At 44.1% G+C, this 22,203-nt stretch overlaps 1 protein-coding gene across 1 annotated transcript in view; it reads right to left on the reverse strand.

Annotated features, from left to right (window-relative positions):
- Positions 1-22,203, reverse strand: part of LOC126214956 (C3 and PZP-like alpha-2-macroglobulin domain-containing protein 8) — an 877,403-nt gene that overhangs the window by 52,239 nt on the left and 802,961 nt on the right. Inside the window, exon 25 of the mRNA XM_049941592.1 lies at positions 2,492-2,634. Within this exon, the coding sequence (XP_049797549.1) occupies positions 2,492-2,634 (143 nt within the window). The remainder of the gene's footprint in view (positions 1-2,491; positions 2,635-22,203) is intronic.

Raw genomic sequence — 22,203 nt, forward strand, 5'->3', positions numbered from 1 at the left:
CGACTACATTCCATTATCCTCGTTTTGCTTTTGTTGATGTTCATCTTATATCCTCCTTTCAAGACACTGTCCATTCATTCCGTTCAACTGCTCTTCCAAGTCCTTTGCTGTCTCTGACAGAATTACAATGTCATCGGCGAACCTCAAAGTTTCTATTTCTTCTCCATGGATTTTAATACCTACTCCAAATTTTTCTTTTGTTTCCTGCAACCTGTATGGCATGCAAAATAGTCTGGGATTACAGCTGGACTTATGGTCTGTGATGTGATTTGGTAATGCAGCAGGACTACTTTCGTGGTTATCCTGAGCACCGTCGTTGCAAATTTGTACATCAATCCGATGACTCAACCTGTTGAGCTGCCATACATGAACAGCATTCCAGTGGGCGTTCTCCCACAGAATAACGGTCACCCACATACCACTGTTACAACCCAACACGCTGTACGGGGTATCAACAATTGCCTTGGCCTGCTCGATCACTAGATCTTTCTCCAATCGAGCACATGTGGGACATCATGGGACGACAACTCCCACAACCAGCATTAACCGTCCCGTATTGACCGAGCAAGAGCAACAGGAAAGGAACCCCATCCGACAAACTAACATTCGGCACCTGTACATCACAATGCCTGCACGTTTGCATGTGGCATTCAACATTCTGGTGGTTACACCGGTTATTAATGTACCAGTACTTCATATTTGCAATGGCTTATTTCGCGCTCACTTTAACCTCTGATCTTGCAATGTTAATCACTCAAATACGTTACCTTGACAACTGAATTCCTGAAATTTCATTACTCTCCCTTAATTACACTACTGGCCACTAAAATCGCTACATCACGAAGATGACGTGCTACAGACACAAAATTTAACCGACAGGAAGAAGATGCTGTGATACGCAAATGATTAGCTTTTCAGAGCAGTCACACAAGGTTGGCACCGGTGGCGACACCTACAACGTGCTGACATGAGGAAAGTTTCCAACCGATTTCTCATACACAAACAGCAGTTGACCGGCGTTGCTTGGTGAAACGTTGTTGTGATGCCTCGTGTAAGGAGGAGAAATGCGTACCATCACGTTTCCGACTTTGATAAAGGTCGGATTTATCCTATCGCGACATTTCTCCTCGCGTTGGTCGACATCCAATGACTGTTAGCAGAATATGGAATCGGTGGGTTCAGGAGCGTAATACAGAACGCCGTGGTGGATCCCAACGGCCTCGTATCACTAGCAGTCGAGATGACAGGCATCTTATCTGCATGGCTGGAACGGATCGTGCAGCCACGTCTCGATCCCTGAGTCAACAGATGGGGACGTTTGCAAGACAACAACCATCTGCACGAACAGTTCGACGACGTTTGCAGCAGCATGGATTATCGGCTCGCAGACCGTGGCTGCGGATACCCTTGACGCTGCATCACAGACAGGAGAGCCTGCGATGGTGTACTCGACGACGAACCTGGGTAAACGAATGGCAAAACGTGATTTTTTCGAATGAATCCAGGTTTTGTTTACAGCATCATGATGGTCGCATCCATGTTTGGCGACATCGCGGTGAACTCACATTGGAAGCGTGTATTCGTCATCGCCATACTGGCGTATCACCCGCCGTGATGGTATGGGGTCACCTCTTGTTCGCATTGACGGCACTTTGAACAGTGGACGTTACATTTCAGATGTGTTACGACCCGTGGCTCTACCCTTCATTCGATCCCTGTGAAACCCTAGATTTCAGCAAGATAATGCACGACCGCATGTTGCAGGTCCTGTGCGGGCCTTTCTGGATACAGAAAATGTTCGACTGCTGCCCTGGCCAGCACATTCTCCAGATCTCTCACCAACTGAAAACGTCTGGTCAATGGTGGCCGAGCAACTGGCGCGTCACAATACGCCAGTCACTACTCTTGATGAAGTGTGGTATCGTGTTGAAGCTGCATGGGCAGCTGTACCTGTACACGCCATCCAAGCTCTGTTTGACTCTATGCCCAGGGGTATCACGGCCGTTATTACGGCCAGAGGTGGTTGTTCTGGGTACTGATTTCTCAGGATCTATGCACCGAAATTGCCTGAAAATGTAATCACATGTCAGTTATAGTATAATGTATTTGTCCAATGAATACCTGTTTATCATCTGCATTTCTCCTCGGTGTAGCAATTTTAATGGCCAGTAGTGTATTTCTTGTTGTTCGGACTTTCCCTCCATCAGTGTATATAAGAAAGTTACTAAATGTTGTTTTAAGAATAAGCAAAACAACACAAGGGTGTGGAGTGGTCATTGTGACCTGGTGAAACTTTCTAATAATTTCCAAAGACCGTTGTTGTAATTGGAATGAACTCTTGACCAGTCTGGAGATGAGTCCATCCGCAGTGACTACATTCAGTAGTAAGCAGTGTTGCCTCAGAGAACGGCAACCTTCAGCAAGACAATGCACTGCTAGAGGTGTCCAGGTGGACACAGAGAGCTGCAGGAGGGTGAGGTACGCCACTCACCTGAAGCAGACCCTGATGGACAGCCTGGCAGGGCGGCCCTCGAGGTGTCGGAGCCCCGACGAGTCCTCGCCCTCGACTGCCGCCCAGATGTCCAGCAGCGGCGTCCGGGAGGCTGGCGCGTACGTGGAGTAGCTCACACGACCCTGGAACAGGCGTTTCCTCAGCAGCCACGGCAGCCACTTACTCGAGGGCACCTCCAGAGCGGTGCTGGCTTACGTTTTACTGCGTGGCGCCGAGGAGCGGGAAAATTTGAAAGTGATGTTGGCACCACTGCAGGAGTAGGAGAAATGAAGGAAAGACATTGAACTGTATATGTGGTTGACATTTATTGGGGTGTGATGCTTTGCCGGCTATTTCTAACTTGTAGAATACTCAGGTGTCTGAGTGCGATATTTCGCCAAACATTGTTGTCACCTTTATGTGGTACATGACGACTACTGGTCTGGACTGGTCTGCATCCCAACCGGTTGGTTATAGTTAAACTGACGGTGTTGTGAGTGTTGTAGTGCAGCTTGTATACTTAGCAGGACGCTGATACGTCATAGGTTTGTCCATTAATTGTTGCACTCACCGAGTAAGCCAAAAAAAAAAAAACAGGTGAACGTATGGCCCTGTAAGCAGTCTGAATGTGGTGTGGGTGCAGAAAAAGGAGAGGAACGATCGAACACATGATATCGGTAGTCCTGGCACGTTTACTAGCATGTGGCAGCAAGTTACAACATGTGTTCAATATTGTCTCCCAACTGAGAAACATGCTGCATCTGTAATACGGCATGTTCAATTGGTGATTGCATCATATCTGGTGTAATCAGACCGAAAAAAATGTGTGTGAAATCGTATGGGACTTAACTGCTAAGGTCATCAGTCCCTACGCTTATACACTACTTAACCTAAATTATCCTAAGGACAAACACACACACCCATGCCCGAGGAAGGACTCGAACCTCCGCCGGGAGCAGCCGCACAGTCCATGACTGCAGCGCCTTAGACCAATCAGACCGATATGTTGTCATATGCGAACCTTCAGATCAGGAAGAGTCCAGATACACGATCCCTGATAGACAAGATCTTTCAGGCATCCCCACAACCAGAAGTCGCATGGATTTATGTCAGAGGATCTGGAACGCTACACACCTTGAAATAGACTAGAGGTAATGTGGTAGTTACTGGACGCTTCCCGAAGCCGATCTTTCATCTGGCAAGCGACATCTGGTGTCGCTCCATCTCGCACAAAAATAGTGGTGTGGATATAGTTACCTTCTTGCAATGGTGGACTCACTTACTGCACAAGGAGGTCCATATGACGTGCAGATATCACTGTATACCTAATAGGTCCGCCAGATATCATCTCTTCCAAGATAAACGAACCGAGAATGAAGGTGTTTGTGAAATCACACCTCACAGTTGGTTGGTTGGTTGATTTGAGGGGAGGGGAGCAATCAGTGAGGTCACTGGCCCCATCGGATAAGGGGAGGATGAGGAAGGAAATGGGCTGTGCTCTTTCAAAGGAACCATCCCAGAATTTGCCTGAAGCAATTTAGGGAAATCACAGGAAACCTAAACCAGGGTGGTCGGACATGGAATTGAACTGCAATCGTCCCGATTGCAAGTCCAGTGTGGTGACTATTGCGCCACCTCGCTCGGTGAAATATGTGTACAAATATGTGTGAAAAAAGGATGTAGAGACATATATCACCAAGGGTAAGATAGATACTGCCTACAGAAAAATTAAAGAGATCTTTGGAGAAAAGAGCTCAAATGGAAAACCAGTTGTATGCGAAGAAGGGAAAGCAGAATGGTAGAAGAAGTATATAGAGGATTTATACAAGGGCGATGTATTTGCGGGCAATATTATGGAAATAGAAGAGGACGTAGGTGAAGAAGAAAATTTTTTTGCTATGTTTTAACGTACAGTAAAGGAAGATTTTGTTACGGGCAGCTAACAAGGTGGTAGGATCACAAGGCAGAATCATCGAATGACGCGCCAGATGGTGTCACAGAGTGAGAACGGCCGGGCTAGCAAGAGCAGTGTTGAACTGCAGCAGAGAGAGAGAGAGAGAGAGAGAGAGAGAGAGAGAGAGGCAGCAGCGAGGATTCCCCTACCACGCTGGACGCCAATAAGCGAATCATTAATTATTTATATTTACTATCTGAATATTAACATACAGCTCTAGCCGTTCTGATGACGTTACTTGCAATGCGAATTTGTTAATAATAATTACAATATCATTCAATTCATCGCGGTAAACGTTATTTACAAATTTTAGTTACTGTCGCCGGCCGCGGTGGTCTAGCGGTTCTAGGCGCTCAGTTCGGAACCGCGCGACCGCTACGGTCGCAGGTTCGAATCCTGCCTCGGGCATGGATGTGTGTGATGTCTTTAGGTTGGTTAGGTTTAAGTAGTTCTAAGTTCTAGGGGACTGATGACCATAGATGTTAAGTCCCATAGTGCTCAGAGCCATTTGAACCATCATTTTTTTAGTTACTGTCAATGTTGACTGATGGAGACGACGGATCAGTCACAAATGCCCTCTGCCAGGACAGGTGCCAAACTGTTGAAACAGCTCACTACTAGCCTACCGACGCTATTATGCTTTCGTATTTCTTTGACTTACGCAACTAAAGTCATTCTGGAAGATGGTTTGAAAGTTGAAAGGATTCGGAACCAAGAAGCCGTCGCCCCACAGCCGGTGACAAGAAACAGTCGAACGCCGCCGCTTTCGCAGAAAGTGTAGACAGGTACCGAAAATAGTATTCCTACATCTACGTCTACATGGTTACTCTGCAAAACACATTTAAATGCCAGGCGGAGGGTTCATCGAAGCACCATCAGAATTATCTATTATTCCAATCTCGTACAGGGCGCGGATAAAACGAACACCTATATCTTTCCGTGCAAGCTGCGATTTCCCTTATTTTATAACGGTGATCTTTTCTCCCCATGTAGGTCGGCGTCAACAAAATATTTTCTCATTCGGAGGAGAAAATTGGTAATTGAAATTTCGTGAGAAGATTCCGCCGCAACGAAAAACGCCTTTATTTTAATGATTTTCATCCCAAATCCTGAATCGTTTCTGTGATACTCTCTCCCCTATTTCGCGGTAATACAATACGTGCTGCCGTTATTTGAACTTTTTCGATGTACTCCGTCAATACTATCTGGTAAGGATCCCACACCGCCCAGCAGTATTCTAAAAGAGGACGGACAGTCTCTTTAGTACAGGGTTATTACAAACGATTGAAGCGATTTCACAGCTCTACAATAACTTTATTATTTGAGATATTTTCACAATGCTTTGGACACACATACAAAAACTCAAAAAGTATTTTTAGGCATTCACAAATGTTCGATATGTGCCCCTTTAGTGATTCGGCAGACATCAAGCCGATAATCAAGTTCCTCCCACACTCGGCGCAGCATGTCCCAATCAATGAGTTCGAAAGCATCGTTGATGCGAGCTCGCAGTTCTGGCACGTTTCTTGGTAGAGGAGGTTTAAACACTGAATCTTTCACATAACCCCACAGAAAGAAATCGCATGGGGTTAAGTCGGGAGAGCGTGGAGGCCATGACATGAATTGCTGATCATGATCTCCACCACGACCGATCCATCGGTTTTCCAATCTCCTGTTTAAGAAATGCCGAACATCATGATGGAAGTGCGGTGGAGCACCATCCTGTTGAAAGATGAAGTCGGCGCTGTCGGTCTCCAGTTGTGGCATGAGCCAATTTTCCAGCATGTCCAGATACACGGGTCCCGTAACGTTTTATTCGCAGAAGAAAAAGGGGCCGTAAACTTTAAACCGTGAGATTGCACAAAACACGTTAACTTTTGGTGAATTGCGAATTTTCTGCACAAATGCGTGAAGATTCTCTACCGCCCAGATTCGCACATTATGTCTGTTCACTTCACCATTCAGAAAAAATGTTGCTTCATCACTGAAAACAAGTTTCGCACTGAACACATCCTCTTCCACGAGCTGTTGCAATCGCGCCGAAAATTCAAAGCGTTTGACTTTGTCATCGGGTGTCAGGGCTTGTAGCAATTGTAAACGGTAAGGCTTCTGCTTTAGCCTTTTCCGTAAGATTTTCCAAACCGTCGGCTGTGGTACATTTAGCTCCCTGCTTGCTTTATTCGTCGACTTCCGCGGGCTACGCGTGAAACTTGCCCGCACGCGTTCAACCGTTTCTTCGCTCACTGCAGGCCGACCCGTTGATTTCCCCTTACAGAGGCGTCCAGAAGCTTCAAACTGCGCATATCATCGCCGAATGGAGTTAGCAATTGGTGGATCTTTGTTGAACTTCGTCCTGAAGTGTCGTTGCACTGTTATGACTGATTGATGTGAGTGCATTTCAAGCACGACATACGCTTTCTCGGCTCCAGTCGCCATTTTGTCTCACTGCGCTCTCGAGCGCTCTGGCGGCAGAAACCTGAAGTGCGGCTTCAGCCGAACAAAACTTTATGAGTTTTTCTACGTATCTGTAGTGTGTCGTGACCATATGTCAATGAATGGAGCTACAGTGAATTTATGAAATCATTTGTAATAGCCCTGTAGATCTGTTACATTTTCTAAGTGTTCTGCCAATAAAACTGTCTTTGGTTAGCCTTCCCCACAACATTTTCTATGTGTTTCTTCCAATTCAGGTTGTTGGTAATCGTAATTCCTAGGTATTTAGTTGAATTTACGGTCTTTAGATTTGACTCATTTATCGCGTTACGAAGTTTAAAGAATTACCTCACGCTTTTCGTTATTTAGGCTCAATTGCCAATTTTCGCACCATACAGATATCTTTTCTAAATAATTTTGAAATTTGTTTTGTTCTTCTGATGACTTCATTAGTCGCTAAACGACAGTATCATCTCCAAACAACCTAAGACGGCTGCTGAGATTGTGTCCAAAATCGTTTATATAGATAAGGGAGACCAAAGGGCCTATAACTCTGCCTTGCAGAACGCCAGAAATCACTTCTGTTTTACTCGATGATATTCCGTCAATTACTACGAACTCTGACCTCGGTGACAGGAAATCACGAATCCAGTCACATAACTAAGACGATATTCCATAAGCACGCAATTTCACTACAAGCTGCTTGTGTGGTACAGTGTCTTTTGGAAATCCAGAAGTACGGAATCAATCTGAAATATCTTGTCAATAGCACGCAACACTTCGTGGGAGTAAAGAGCTAGTAGTGTTTCGCAAGAATGATGTTTTCTAAATCCGAGTTGACTGTGTGTCAATAGACCGTTTGCTTCGAGGTAATTCATAGTAGGACAGTCCCACTGTTCCATACGTGGGGGAGCATCGAAGGATAGTGTATCGTTTCTCAATTAAAAATAAATAAAAAACAAGATATATTATTATTGGTTAAATAGATATGAATTAATGAATTAAAATGGCATGTTAGTAGGTTTTATCTCTGCTGGTAAACCTGACATTTAAGGAAGCATTGAATATCTGGTAAGCACTGGTTGAGAACACTACAGAATTTTCCTTGCCTTGCTGGAAGCAATACTACTGAAGTGATAAAACGTAACACAGAAAAATTTACTCCCTTTTCTAATTAAGCTGAATTCTGCCTTCCGGCATCGTCAGTACATCGGGTCGGAGAGTGCGTTGTTCGACGACATTCTTTGGAGGCCAACGACCGATCTACATATTACGCGGTTCGCGTAATAACATTGCCTGGCTTTTGAGAGAAACAGATCGGTGAACATGATCTCAGTAACGTATGAATTATAACCTGACGGATTAAACGTCGAATGAACGCTAAGAGTGTTCGGCCGTGACCACCTAACAATGCGCGAGCAAATTCTCTTCGATGCAGCCTGAAACTGGATTTTAAAAAAAGTATAATAAAATCACATAGTGTAACATGAATAGCGGCGAAAGGGATCTTCAAATGAAACACGGCTACTTAACGTCAAATTAACATAATTATTCAACAAAAGCGTACAAGTTAGACATGTAACATTTATACAGCTTGTGTCGGTAGCGGACAAAAGAGGGAGAGAAAGCGAACATATCGCGTTCCGCTTTTTTATATCGCTAGACAAACGAATGTACTAACTACATTTGCTTTTCACATTTTAACACACAGATTCTTTTTTTACAAAATAATTCATGAATAATTAAAAATGCATTGTCTCATTAGTACATCGTTTCGTTCAATTAATATATACATTCATTTATATGTGTAAAATTTTTTATAATATTTTCAGGTGTCAATTAAAATTGGGGCTACTTTTTTATACGTTTATAAAGAAACATTTCATCAATGTATTCGGGAATGGTAGAAGACGCATGTAATCTTGCTAGCTACTAGCAACTTCAACTATAGTATCTAATAAACAGGAACACCATAATACCAGTATTGTTACAAACCCAACAAAGGGAATTTCGGCGATACTACGAGATCCTATTTAACGGTCAAATTGTGTCGTTACACTCAAGTGTCACAAGTGTTCAGAACTTTGAAGAGTACGGTTCTGCTCTGAAGAAAAAGGCTAATGACCTTGCTCGTTGTTTACATTCTCCTCAAAATATTGTCGTATGAAAAGCTATCGAACGCAGTGTTCGTTATTCAGTGCAAAAACTTGCCTCGTCATTGGAGTTCGTACGTCACAGCGTTCAAAGAACGCTCCATCAACTTCGGTTACATCTGTACGCTTTTCAGGCTTTGCGATAACTTGAAACCGAATTACTGAATCCAGGGCCTACAAATTTGTGAACAGTTGTTTCGTGAAATCAGTCGAGGATGCAGATTTTATCCAAAACTAGCTCGGTTCCCTCGCGTAGACTGTACGGTCAGCTCAGATTTTAGTTTTGTTTTTATTTACTCCAATTCTTATGTTATTCACAAATTGCAGCACCATCTAAAATTTTCACGGCAATTAAGCCCACAGAAGTAAGGTCTTTTCCCAATGTACTTCTGACCAAAAAGCGATACTGGCAGCTGGAGTCGAAGAATTTTATTAATCATGGGTTTTGCGTTCTTGTGGTCATATTTCCATAGAAACTTTCGTGCCCTGACACATATTTCTTTATATGGGAACGTGTAGTGAAATAGCAAATTTCATATATTTACCTTTAAAATCTTATAGTACATCGAAATACGAGGGCAGTTCAATATGTAATGCAACACATTTTTTTTCTCGGCCAATTTTGGTTAAAAAAACCGGAAATTTCTTGTGGAATATTTTCAAACATTCCCGCTTCGTCTCGTATAGTTTCATTGACTTCCGACAGGTGGCAGCGCTGTACGGAGCTGTTAAAATGGCGTCTGTAACGGATGTGCGTTGCAAACAACGGGCAGTGATCGAGTTTCTTTTGGCGGAAAACCAGGGCATCTCAGATATTCATAGGCGCTTGCAGAATGTCTACGGTGATCTGGCAGTGGACAAAAGCACGGTGAGTCGTTGGGCAAAGCGTGTGTCATCATCGCCGCAAGGTCAAGCAAGACTGTCTGATCTCTCGCGTGCGGGCCGGCCGTGCACAGCTGTGACTCCTGCAATGGCGGAGCGTGCGAACACACTCGTTCGAGATGATCGACAGATCACCATCAAACAACTCAGTGCTCAACTTGACATCTCTGTTGGTAGTGCTGTCACAATTATTCACGTTGGGATATTCAAAGGTTTGTTCCCGCTGGGTCCCTCGTTGTCTAACCGAACACCATAAAGAGCAAAGGAGAACCATCTGTGCGGAATTGCTTGCTCGTCATGTGGCTGAGGGTGACAATTTCTTGTCAAAGATTGTTACAGGCGATGAAACATGGGTTCATCACTTCGAACCTGAAACAAAACGGCAATCAATGGAGTGGCGCCACACCCACTCCCCTACCAAGAAAAAGTTTAAAGCCGTACCCTCAGCCGGTAAAGTCACGGTTACAGTCTTCTGGGACGCTGAAGGGGTTATTCTGTTCGATGTCCTTCCCCACGGTCAAACGATCAACTATGAAGTGTATTGTGCTACTCTTCAGAAATTGAAGAAACGACTTCAGCGTGTTCGTAGGCACAAAAATCAGAACGAACTTCTCCTTCTTCATGACAACGCAAGACCTCACACAAGTCTTCGCACCCGAGAGGAGCTCACAAAACTTCAGTGGACTGTTCTTCCTCATGCACCCTACAGCCCCGATCTCGCACCGTCGGATTTCCATATGTTTGGCCCAATGAAGGACGCAATCCGTGGGAGGCACTACGCGGATGATGAAGACGTTATTGATGCAGTACGACGTTGGCTCCGACATCGACCAGTGGAATGGTACCGTGCAGGCATACAGGCCCTCATTTCAAGGTGGCGTAAGGCCGTAGCATTGAATGGAGATTACGTTGAAAAATAGTGTTGTGTAGCTAAAAGATTGGGGAATAACCTGGTGTATTTCAATGCTGAATAAAACAACCCCTGTTTCAGAAAAAAATGTCTTGCATTACTTATTGAACTGCCCTCGTACTTTCTTAAAAATCTTCACCCCTATTCCACGCCTTTGGGTTTGAACTCCCAAAGACAGTGAAACACATGATCTTTCATTTCTAACAGAGAAGCTACTCGTAAATACTGGTTACCATAGACTTAGCTTTAAAAAATGCTTTCACAAGAAAAACTTCTCATTGAACATACACCTCCTATTGAACTTCCTTAGGAGTCGAATTTTCAAAAGCCGTGAAATGTGTCATTTTTTTAAATTTCTAACAGAGAAGGAAAATTGAAATTTTCTTAGATTTAGCTTCAAAAGTGCTTGCATAACGAAATATTTCCTTAAAAAGTTTCATCCCCTATTTCACTCCAGCAGGGGTTGAATTTCCAGATCAGTGAAACAAGTATTTATTATTTTTTACTGAGAAGCCAAATTCAAATTTTCACATATTTATCTATAAAATGCTTTCTTAATGAAATACTTCATAAAGATTTCATTTCCTAAGTCACCCCCTTAGGGGTTGAATTTCCAAAAACATTGAAACACTTATTTTTAATTTGTAACCAGTTTTCATAGCTGCAATTTTAAAAATACCTTACTAGTTCTTTAATAATGATTTACTTAAAAAAAAGGTTTCACACACGTTTTCACCACCATAAGGGCTAAACTGCAAAAATGTGGAAAAACATGTTTCTTTGACCGAGAAAGCAAATACCAATTTTCGTAGGTCTGGTTTCAAAATTGCCTTAGTGTCCACATATTTTCAACCTTTCATCCCCTATTTCAATCCCTTAAGGGTGGAATTTCGAAAAATCCCTTCTTAAACGACGCCTACAGTATAAGATCAACACCCTCTCCAAATTTCAAGTTTCTGTCCTTAGGGGTTTGGGATGTGCGATGCTCTGTATTCAGTACATTGCCTTTTTTTAATTTTAGAATTGACCATTTAGAATCACGCTACAATTCCATTTCGTCTTTGTCCTAAGTTTCCTATTTCTCCAATACTCCTTCGCATGGACGCTATGCTGTTGATTCTGTTCATCCGTCCAGGCTCTTCCAGTCTTCTTAGCTTTTTGGACTTGAAATCATTACAAATTTTTAAATCATGGTCCGAAATGTATCCCTATTTAACTTCTGAACTTCCTGAATGTTGAACCTTTTCAGATCTTTACGAGCTTCCTTAATCCATGTCGTTGTTGTCTTCTTTCTCCACAGGTAGTCGAATATCCTTTTGGTTAGTCTGGTTTTGTCCATTCTGTACAAATATCCTAGAAATGTTAACTTCTGCTTTTTCATGGTCTCCGTGATTCCCCCATCTCTTTGTAAATTTCATTATTGCTCCGAAGTTTCCAGCCAGTTTCAACCTGGGTTGGACTCATGATTTTCTGTAATATTCTTCTTTCAAGTATCTCCAGCTTTTCCAACTTGTACTTCATTGAGAGGCACTCACGGGCATACAGACACTATGTTTTTACCACAGTATTGCAGCGCTTTATTTTAGCATTTCAAGCGATGCACTTTTTGTTGTAAATGTTTTTAGTTAATCCGTAAGCTCTCTCCATTCAGTCCGCCACAGCAGCTTTCTCCAGTCCGTCCTGTTGTATGGCTTCAAAACGGTATTTGAATTTTTTTACCCTCTCAATCCGTCCAATCTCTGTTTCAAGGAACTGTGGTCCGTATTTGTCACTTGTCATGAATTTGGTCTTCTCTTTCGAGATCCTGAGTCCTGTCTGGCCAGCGATCCTTTCTAGTAGGTTGATCTGTATGGCCTTTTATATGCACATCAAAAAAGTTTTGCGTCACCCCAGTTCCCAGAACTCGAAGATAGACGTTGACTGTGGATATTGTATTACAGACACATTCCCTTTGACTGTTCAGAGAAGTCACTAAACCTGCCCAAAGATGTAAACAACCATGCATGAGCAGCGCCTATTAGACGATCAGTTCCAGTCATTCCACCAGGAAGGAGACAAACACCTCGTGTTGTCTGTAGTTCAACCATGCCTAGACGGTCAATAGCACGGTTCGATCGCCTCCGCATTGTTACTTTGTGCCAGGAAGGACTCTCAACAAGGGAAGTGTCCAGGCGTCTCGGAGTGAACCAAAGCGATGTTGTTCAGGCATGGAGGAGATACAGAGAGACAGAAACTGTCGATGACATGCCTCGCTCAGGCCGCCCAAGGGCTACGAATGCAGTGGATGACCACTGCCTACTGATTATGGCTCGGAGGAATCCTGACAGCAACGCCACCATTTTCTTACGAATCAAACGGTGCGCAATAGGCTGCATGAAGCGGAACTTCACTCCTGACGTCCATGGCGGCTCCATCTTCACAACTGCTGCATGTGCGGTACAAATAGACCCAACAACATGCCGAATGGACCGCTCAGAATTGGCATCACGTTCTCTTCACCGATGAGTGTCACGAATGCCTTCAACCAGACAATCCTCGGAGGCGTGTTCGGAGCCAACTCGGTCAGGCTGAACGCCTTAGACACACTGTCCAGCGAGTGCTGTTTTGGGGTAGCATTATGTGGGGTCGACGTACGCCGCTGGTGGTCATGGAAGGCGCCGTAATGGCTGTACATGATTGCCATCGTCCGACCGATAGCGCAACCACATTGGCAGCATATTGGCGAGACATTCGTCTTCATGGACGACAATTCGTACCCCCAACGTGCACATCTTGTGAACGACTTCCATCAGGATAACGACATCGCTCGACTAAAGTGGCCAGCATATTCTACAGCAATGAACCCTATCGAACATGCCTCTTATACACTGAAAAGCGCTGTTTATGGATGACGTTACGCACCAACCACTCTGAGGGATCTACGCCGAATCGCCGTTGAGGAGTGGGACAATGTGGACTAACAGTGCCTTGATGAACTTTTGCATAGTGGCGACGACGAATACAGGCATGCCTCAATGCAAGAGGACGTGCTATTGGGTATTAGAGGTACCAATGTATACAGTAATCTGGTCCACCACCTCTGAAGGTGTCATGTATGGCTGTACAATACGCATTGTGTGGTTTCATGAGCAGTAAAAAGGGCGGAAATGAATTTTATGTTGATATCTATTCCAATTTTCTGTACAGGTTCGGGAATTCTGGGAACTGGGGTGATGCAAAACTTTTTTTGACGTGTGTATATAATTAGCATAAGAAAGTAAAAAAATTATGACTTTAGAGGCTCGACCTTGTAAGACGTCGTGGTCTCCTGACCTTCATTGCTTACATATTCCGCCCTCACAATCATATTCCACACATCAAGGCGCTTCATTCGAACCCAAACTCGATAAGATAAAGTCAATGTTGTATGAATTCATGTAAGCGATATGCAAATAACAAATAAATCGGAAGTGCACACCGAGGTTAAAATACTCGAGGCTGGCATACACACACACATTCAAGACATGACGGTCACAAAAGCTTTTAGTTCGGGAGAGGCAGACCGCACGCCGGGAGGCCGGTCCCTTTAGAGGACGAGTCAACCTATCTATGTCGGCCAGCGACCACCCGTGGAGCAGCCTGCGTTTGCCCGAGTGAAAGGGGGAATGACCCCATGTTCGGCTTAAAAGCAAATTCCGCTACATTGAGTGGGAGCTCCCAGCCTACGCATTCTTTACAAACATAGCATGCAGTTTCAGAGGTTTTCATAGGGAGACACCAAACGCCAAACGCCGATGCTACAGATTTCCAGATTGGTCGCCTTAAACGAAACGTCATTCTCTCAATTTAGAAGAGCAATCCTGATTGGCAGACGATATTCCTGATGCCTTGAACTGAAGAAGTAATGGAAGAGACCGAAAGATATACCCCTTCACGTCTGGCGTGGAGAGGGGCCGTTCCGTTGTCACTCTTGGAGCGAGGTAACGAGAGCGTGTGCGCTCGTACGTGTACTCAAAGAGCGAGGAACAAGTCTCTCCTTAGTACTTCACTGGGAGAGCACCTGTGTCGAAAGCGAATCGGAGTGCGACTCTTTACTGAGTCCTTGCGATTAAGCGTTGTTCACTGTGTTGGCTGCCACACTTATTGTGCGGTATGAACGGACAGAGTTAGTTAAACGCCTGCGAGCGAATTTTTGAGTGGCATCGCGGTGGACTGGTTATCTGACCGGTGGACCACGCCAATAGTTAGACTATGGGCGAATAGGATTCCTTGACTCCATCAAGGCGTAGGGAGAGTTTGATTGGCGAAGGTCAATCCAGATAGAACGAGAGTTATCTTATTTGTCAGCAGCGAGCGGCGCAGACAGCAGTCATCGCAGCTTACGGTATTGTGCGCTACAGCCCTCACGAGCCCCATATTTCCTCCACAACAGTACACTTCACTGCATTTCACACGCGACAGCCTCTACCGTACCTAGCAACATTGTAACGGATAATTCAAATGGTTCAAATGGCTCTGAGCACTATGGGACTCAACTGCTGTGGTCATAAGTCCCCTAGAACTTAGAACTACTGAAACCGAACTAACCTAAGGACAGCACACAACACCCAGCCATCACGAGGCAGAGAAAATCCCTGACCCCGCCGGGAATCGAACCCGGGAACCCGGGAAGCGAGAACGCTACCGCACGACCACGAGATGCGGGCGTAACGGATAATTATTCAAGTTGAGTAGGTGCAGCTCTCAGCCGTTCTGCCAAGTCAATAACAATCTTAAACTTTGTATAGAAATTTTATTAGCGAATCCTATCCTTAAGAGGTAACTTCATATTCCGAAAGGAAGCCGGAAATAACTTGTTCAGTCCATAACTAAAAGTGCCACTGTGATTTCTCAGAATTTTTGCAAAAAAAAAAAAAATATGATTTTCGTTAGTTTCATGTTTTTCTTACACTAACTAGCACTACTCCAGTACCCAAGTATCCCACTAGTTATGTAAGAAATTTGGTGAATTTTTGTGTCATTTCCTTACAGCAGACGACTCCAGAAGATATTTATTGCTGGAAGTTTTTCAGGCATTTCTCTTTAGAACGTTAGGAGCGTCTGTCTGACTTCTGTAGTAGTGTGGGGGTGAAATTGCATGTTGCAGGAGCCACAGGGTAAAGGGTACATCTCAGATTAATCCATTGCGCAGAATGACATAATAGCACCCACACGTCGCTCACAACCTCACATTAATTAAAGAATATGAACGGCACACTTCGGCGCTATCCACTGCGCCACACTAACAATACAATGAGTCGCTCTCTAAAGGTGTGCCGCCATTGTCGGGACACCTGAAACTATACACCGTTCGTCATAAGAATAAACCTGATGTAAGAAAACACAAACGCGATGATTGGTGAGAAGCTGTAGCACACGTACGCTGGTGTTTGGAAGTTGGTCCTACTTATGTATTAGATATCTTATTACTAAGTTACTTTAAATGAAGCTTTAAGATATTCTAATGTATTAAGAGGCATCAACGTTTTTCTTAATCACGCTCTAGCTACGTGGTTTTTATTTCAAAAAATCGTGTTCTGTCACAGCCTCTGCAGCATTGTGCTCTGATTGTCGCGCTGTTATTGCGCAGTGTGAAAATGTCTCGATGGGTACACACTGTGAGTGAATGTCAGTGATGTGTCGGCAAAAAAAACTAAAAAGAAACCTGCCAGGAAGTGGACTTAGGAAAAAGTTGTGCACTGAATTAGTTTTTACGAGGAAAGCGCAGCGTTGTGGAATGTACAGTTACTATACTACAGGAAACAAAATTTCTTGGCTGAAATGGCTACAGTTTTTAACACTTCCACAGACGAAATCTATGGGAATATCAGGCAAAGCATTTTTACAACTAATGAGGATGTACTGGACAGAATTGGGGAAAAAAGAAATTTGTCACACATTCTGACTAGAACAAAGGATCGGTTGGTAGGACACATTCTGAGGCATCAAGACATCACTAATTTAGTGTTGGAGGGAAGTGTGGGAGGTAACAATCGTAGAGGGGGACCAAGAGATGAATACACTAAACAGATTCTGAGGGATGTAGGACACACTAGTTACTCGGAGATGGAGAGACTCGCATAGGATAGAGTAGGATGGAGAGCTGCGTCAAACGATTCTTCGGATTGAGGTCGACAACAACAACAATAGTTTTATAACATAGAATAGCTAAGATAAAAAACTATGGAAAGCACTCGTTTTGGAACTCGTTCTAGTAATACAGCTCTATCTACGGGCTGTTCAAAAAGTCTCTCCGCAGTGCCGTATGATTGTTAGCCGCGCGTGCCGTATGCCGCAGTGAATATACCGAAATGACACTCAGTGAAATACAAGTTATTAATTTATTGAATATTTATTTTTAGTTACAAATTAAGGCTTTAAATGGTGAAAGTGTCCCCCCTTTTGTTGAATACACAATTCAATTCGTCTGATCATGTTTCCAAACACAAGCTGTAACATTTCTTCTGTAACAGAAGCAGTGAAAGTGGATGTTGCAGTTTTCAATTCATCGATGGATTTTGGACGGCTTTTATAGACAGTTGCTTTCGCTGCACCCCAGAAGAAAAAGTCAGGTGGTGTTAGGTCAGGCGATCGTGGAGGCCAAAGTCCCTGTGAAATTATGCGATCATCAAAAACATCATCAAGCAGTGACATTGAAACGCGAGTAGTATGCGCGGTTGCACCATCTTGTTGAAAATAACCATTCAGTATTTTACTTAACACAAGTTCTCCTATGAATGGGTACAAAATTTCACTGCAGTAACGTTGTGCGTTTATTGTTTCGTTGAAAAATATGAGACCCACAATCCGACGTCTAGAAATTGCAATCCAACACAGAATGGAGTCGTTCCTTATGAATACACAATGCATTTTCAGTACTCCACATACGAGAATTTTGCTAGTTGATGTACCCGGATAAATGAAACCACGCCTCATCAGTGAAAAACGTTTCATTAAGAATATCCCTTCCATTTCGTTGAACGAAATTTTTGAACCATTGACAATAATGCAGTCTCTTGCCATGATCAGTATTTTTCAGTTCTTGCACGACTGTCACTTTGTATGGGAAAAATTCTAATTTTTTCCTTACAGCTGTGTGCGCCGTTACGACACTAACATCGATTTCCTGGGCGAGTTTTCTTACTGACTTGTTTGGACTCGTGGACATTTTATCGGAAATATAGAGTAGTTTAACCTGACAAAACGCTAGGACGATCACTTCTCGGTGCATCTGTCACTGAACCCCTACTTTGAAATTTGTTATTTAAACCTCCCACTGTATCGCGATGTGGGAGTGTTGTCTCCGGGAAAACTGAGTTAAATGTTTGACGAACTGAAACTGTGTATTTACCGCCAGCTTTGAACACTTGTACGACTAAAAACACACGTTCTTCAATGGTTAACAGTGACAAAAACGAAACAGGCGAAAAAAGGAACTAAACCTAAACGTTCACGTCAACACGTGACGACACACACCAACGATACTACTGACGCTGGCTGAGATAAACGAAACAGTGGAATGCTGGGAGAGTCCACTTGAAGGGAAGTAACCCACGCAGGCGAACAATCATACGGCACTGCGGAGAGACTTTCTGAACACCCCGTATAATTTTATATGATGTGGTATTTATTGATTATATCTGAAAATTATTCATTTATCAGATATCCTCCCCATTTGGCTTTTTAACGTACATGGATATCACAATGATATTGGTATGATGTTATTTTATCGTAATCGTTACCGCCAAGCATGAACATGCATCTTTTTCCTTTCAATTTCTGCTCTGATGGGGATACATTTGGAATACATTCTCGCACTTGTACATGAGACTTACTCTAGGCGCAGGGGATGAATACGAGACCGATAATCATCAATGTTTAATTTATTTAGTTAATTATCATTGTAAGTGTCAACGAGATAGTACACTCTAAGACAGAAAAAAAGATGCACTAAGAAGGAAGTATCTGAATAGGACGGAAATCCGTGGATATAATGTACATGTACAGACAAAGAAATGATTAGAGTTCCAAAAAAATTGGTTGCTTTACTGAAGGCAGCGAGTTTCACAAACTGAGCAAGTCAATAATCGATTGACCCACCAATTCCTCTTGTACGAGCGGTTTTAGAGTTTATGTATGTCTTCCATTGGGCTATCGTGCCAGATTATGTCCAAGTGCGCGTTAGGGCGTCAAAATGCCTAGCTGGTTCGACGGACTTGCCCATAATGTTTCAAACGTTGCCAGTTGGGGAGAGATCTGGCGACATTTGTTGGTCAAGATAGGGTTTGGAAAGTACGAAGACAAGCAGTAGAAACTCTTGTCATGTGTGGGCGGGCGTTATCTTGATGAAATGTAAGCCCAGGACGGCTTACCATGAAGGACAACAAAACTAGGTATAGAATACCGTCGACGTGCCGCTATGCTGTACGGACACTCTTGATGACAACCAGAAGGACGGATTCTGCTATGAAAACAGATGGCACCCTAGACCATCACTCCCAGTTGTCAGGGCATATGATAGGCGACAGTGACGCTGGCATCTCACTGCCGTCTGGGGCGTCTCCAGATACGTCATCAGCCTGGAATCTCATTGACTGGAGTAGAGTTGTCTTCAGTGATGAGTCCCGCTTCGAAGTCAGCGCCCCAGACAGCAATGGGATCCCAACTTGACTGTCGCCCACCATATAGCCTGACAACCAGGAGTGATGGCGTCGTGGTGGTAAGCTTGTAACACCGAAAATGCAGGATGCATGGCACCTGCTACCGATATATAACTTTTTTTTTTGAATTGTATGTAAATATTTTTAATTTAAATGCTTTCTTTTAATAGGTAAGAACATTGCTTCGCTGTATGTGTACGTTTAGGTAGAAGTCTGTTGACGTTTCATTGGCTCTGAGCACTATGGGACTTAACATCTGAGGTCATCAGTCCCCTAGAACTTAGAACTACTTAAACCTAACTAACCTAAGGACATCACAAACGTCCACGCCCGAGGCAGGATTCGAAACTGCGACCGTAGTAGTCGTGCGGTTCCAGACTGAAGCGCCTAGAAACGCTCGGCCACCGCGGCCGGCAAAAGTCTTTGTCACAGATACATGGAAATGAAATTTTTTCGATGTTACGCTACAAACACAGATAAATTTTTGTTTTCCTAATAGGAAATTGACAAAATGAATGCCCGGGCACTGCCAGATTTTTCATCTATAGTTCTATGTTATTTTGATGATGCGATGATACTGATTCCGTGTATGTTGTGATTGTTCGTCGATACTGAACTGCCTCTAGTACTAAATGCAAGACTGAACACAGGTACGCTACACAAAGCACAAGTGTTCTCTACTACTGTGGCTTTTATGCCACATCCATGCCACGACTGTTACTTTTTTTTTTTTTTTTTGCTATGTTTTAACGCACAGTAAAGGAAGATTTTGCTACGGGAGGCTAGCAAGGTGGTACGATCACAAGGCAGACCCATCTAACGATGCGTCAGATGGTCACATAGCGTGAGAAAGGCTGGGCCAGCAAGAGCCGTGTCGTACGCAGCAGAGAGAGAGAGAGAGAGAGAGAGAGAGAGAGAGAGAGAGAGAGAGAGAGACAGAGAGACAGAGAGACAGAGAGACGGGGGGGAGGGGGGAGGAGGAGGCAGCAGCGAGGATTCCCCTACAACGCTGGATGCCAAGAAGCGACTCTTTAATTATTTATATTTACTCTTTAAACATTAATATACAGCTCCAGCAGTGCTCAACGTTACTTGCACCGAGAACTTGTTAATGATCGTTCTACTATTACTCATTTCATCGGAATATATCATTTATAACTAACCTAAGGACATCACACAGCACCCAGTCATCACGAGGCAGAGAAAATCCCTGACCCCGCCGGGAATCGAACCCGGGAACCCGGGCGCCGGAAGCGAGAACGCTACCGCACGACCACGAGCTGCGGACTGACGTTTCATTGTATTTATCTGTGTTTTACTGCGAAACATATAAGCTCTCGGAAAAAGCCAAAGGAATTGTTATTTGCATCGACTAGCAACGATAATAGCAGTGCTTGTGCGTTGTAAAATCTTTGGGTAGGGAGTTGTTGCACAGAGCGCGCCTAGAAAGAGGGGGACGGGTTCCAGAGCTTGTACGAGGTGCAATCAAGTTCTAAGGCCTCCGATTTTTTTTCTGATTAACTACTCACCCGAAATCGATGAAACTGGCGTTACTTCTCGACGTAATCGCCCTGCAGACGTACACATTTTTCACGACGCTGACGCCATGATTCAATGGCAGCGGCGAAGGCTTCTTTAGGAGTGTGTTTTGACCACTGGAAAATCGCTGAGGCAATAGCAGCACGGCTGGTGAATGTGCGGCCACGGAGAGTGTCTTTCATTGTTGGAAAAAGCCAAAAGTCACTAGGAGCCAGGTCAGGTGAGTAGGGAGCATGAGGAATCACTTCAAAGTTGTTATCACGAAGAAACTGTTGCGTAACGTTAGCTCGATGTGCGGGTGCGTTGTCTTGGTGAAACAGCACACGCGCAGCCCTTCCCGGACGTTTTTGTTGCAGTGCAGGAAGGAATTTGTTCTTCAAAACATTTTCGTAGGATGCACCTGTTACCGTAGTGCCCTTTGGAACGCAATGGGTAAGGATTACGCCCTCGCTGTCCCAGAACATGGACACCATCATTTTTTGAGCACTGGCGGTTACCCGAAATTTTTTTGGTGGCGGTGAATCTGTGTGCTTCCATTGAGCTGACTGGCGCTTCGTTTCTGGATTGAAAAATGGCATCCACGTCTCATCCATTGTCACAACCGACGAAAAGAAAGGCCCATTCGTGCTGTCGTTGTGCGTCAACATTGCCCGGCAACATGTCACATGGGCAGCCGTGTGGTCGTCCGTCAGCATTCGTGGCACCCACCTGGATGACACATTTCGCATTTTCAGGTCGTCATGCAGGATTGTGTGCACAGAACCCACAGAAGTGCCAACTCTGGAGGCGATCTGTTCAACAGTCATTCGGCGATCCCCCAAAACAATTCTCTCCACCTTCTCGATGGTGGCGTCAGACCGGCTTGTGCGAGCCCGAGGTTGTTTCGGTTTGTTGTCACACGATGTTCTGCCTTCATTAAACTGTTGCACCCACGAATGCACTTTCGACACATCCATAACTCCATCACCTCATGTCTGCTTCAACTGTCGATGAATTTCAATTGGTTTCACACCACGCAGATTCAGAAAACGAATGATTGCACGCTGTTAAAGTAAGGAAAACGTCGCCATTTTAAGTATTTAAAACAGTTCTCATTCTCGCCGCTGGCGGTAAAATTCCATCTGCCGTATGGTGCTGCCATCTCTGGGACGTATTGAGAATGA

The sequence above is a fragment of the Schistocerca nitens genome, chromosome 12, assembly GCF_023898315.1.
Source record: "Schistocerca nitens isolate TAMUIC-IGC-003100 chromosome 12, iqSchNite1.1, whole genome shotgun sequence".
NCBI classification, from domain to species: Eukaryota; Metazoa; Arthropoda; class Insecta; order Orthoptera; family Acrididae; genus Schistocerca; species Schistocerca nitens.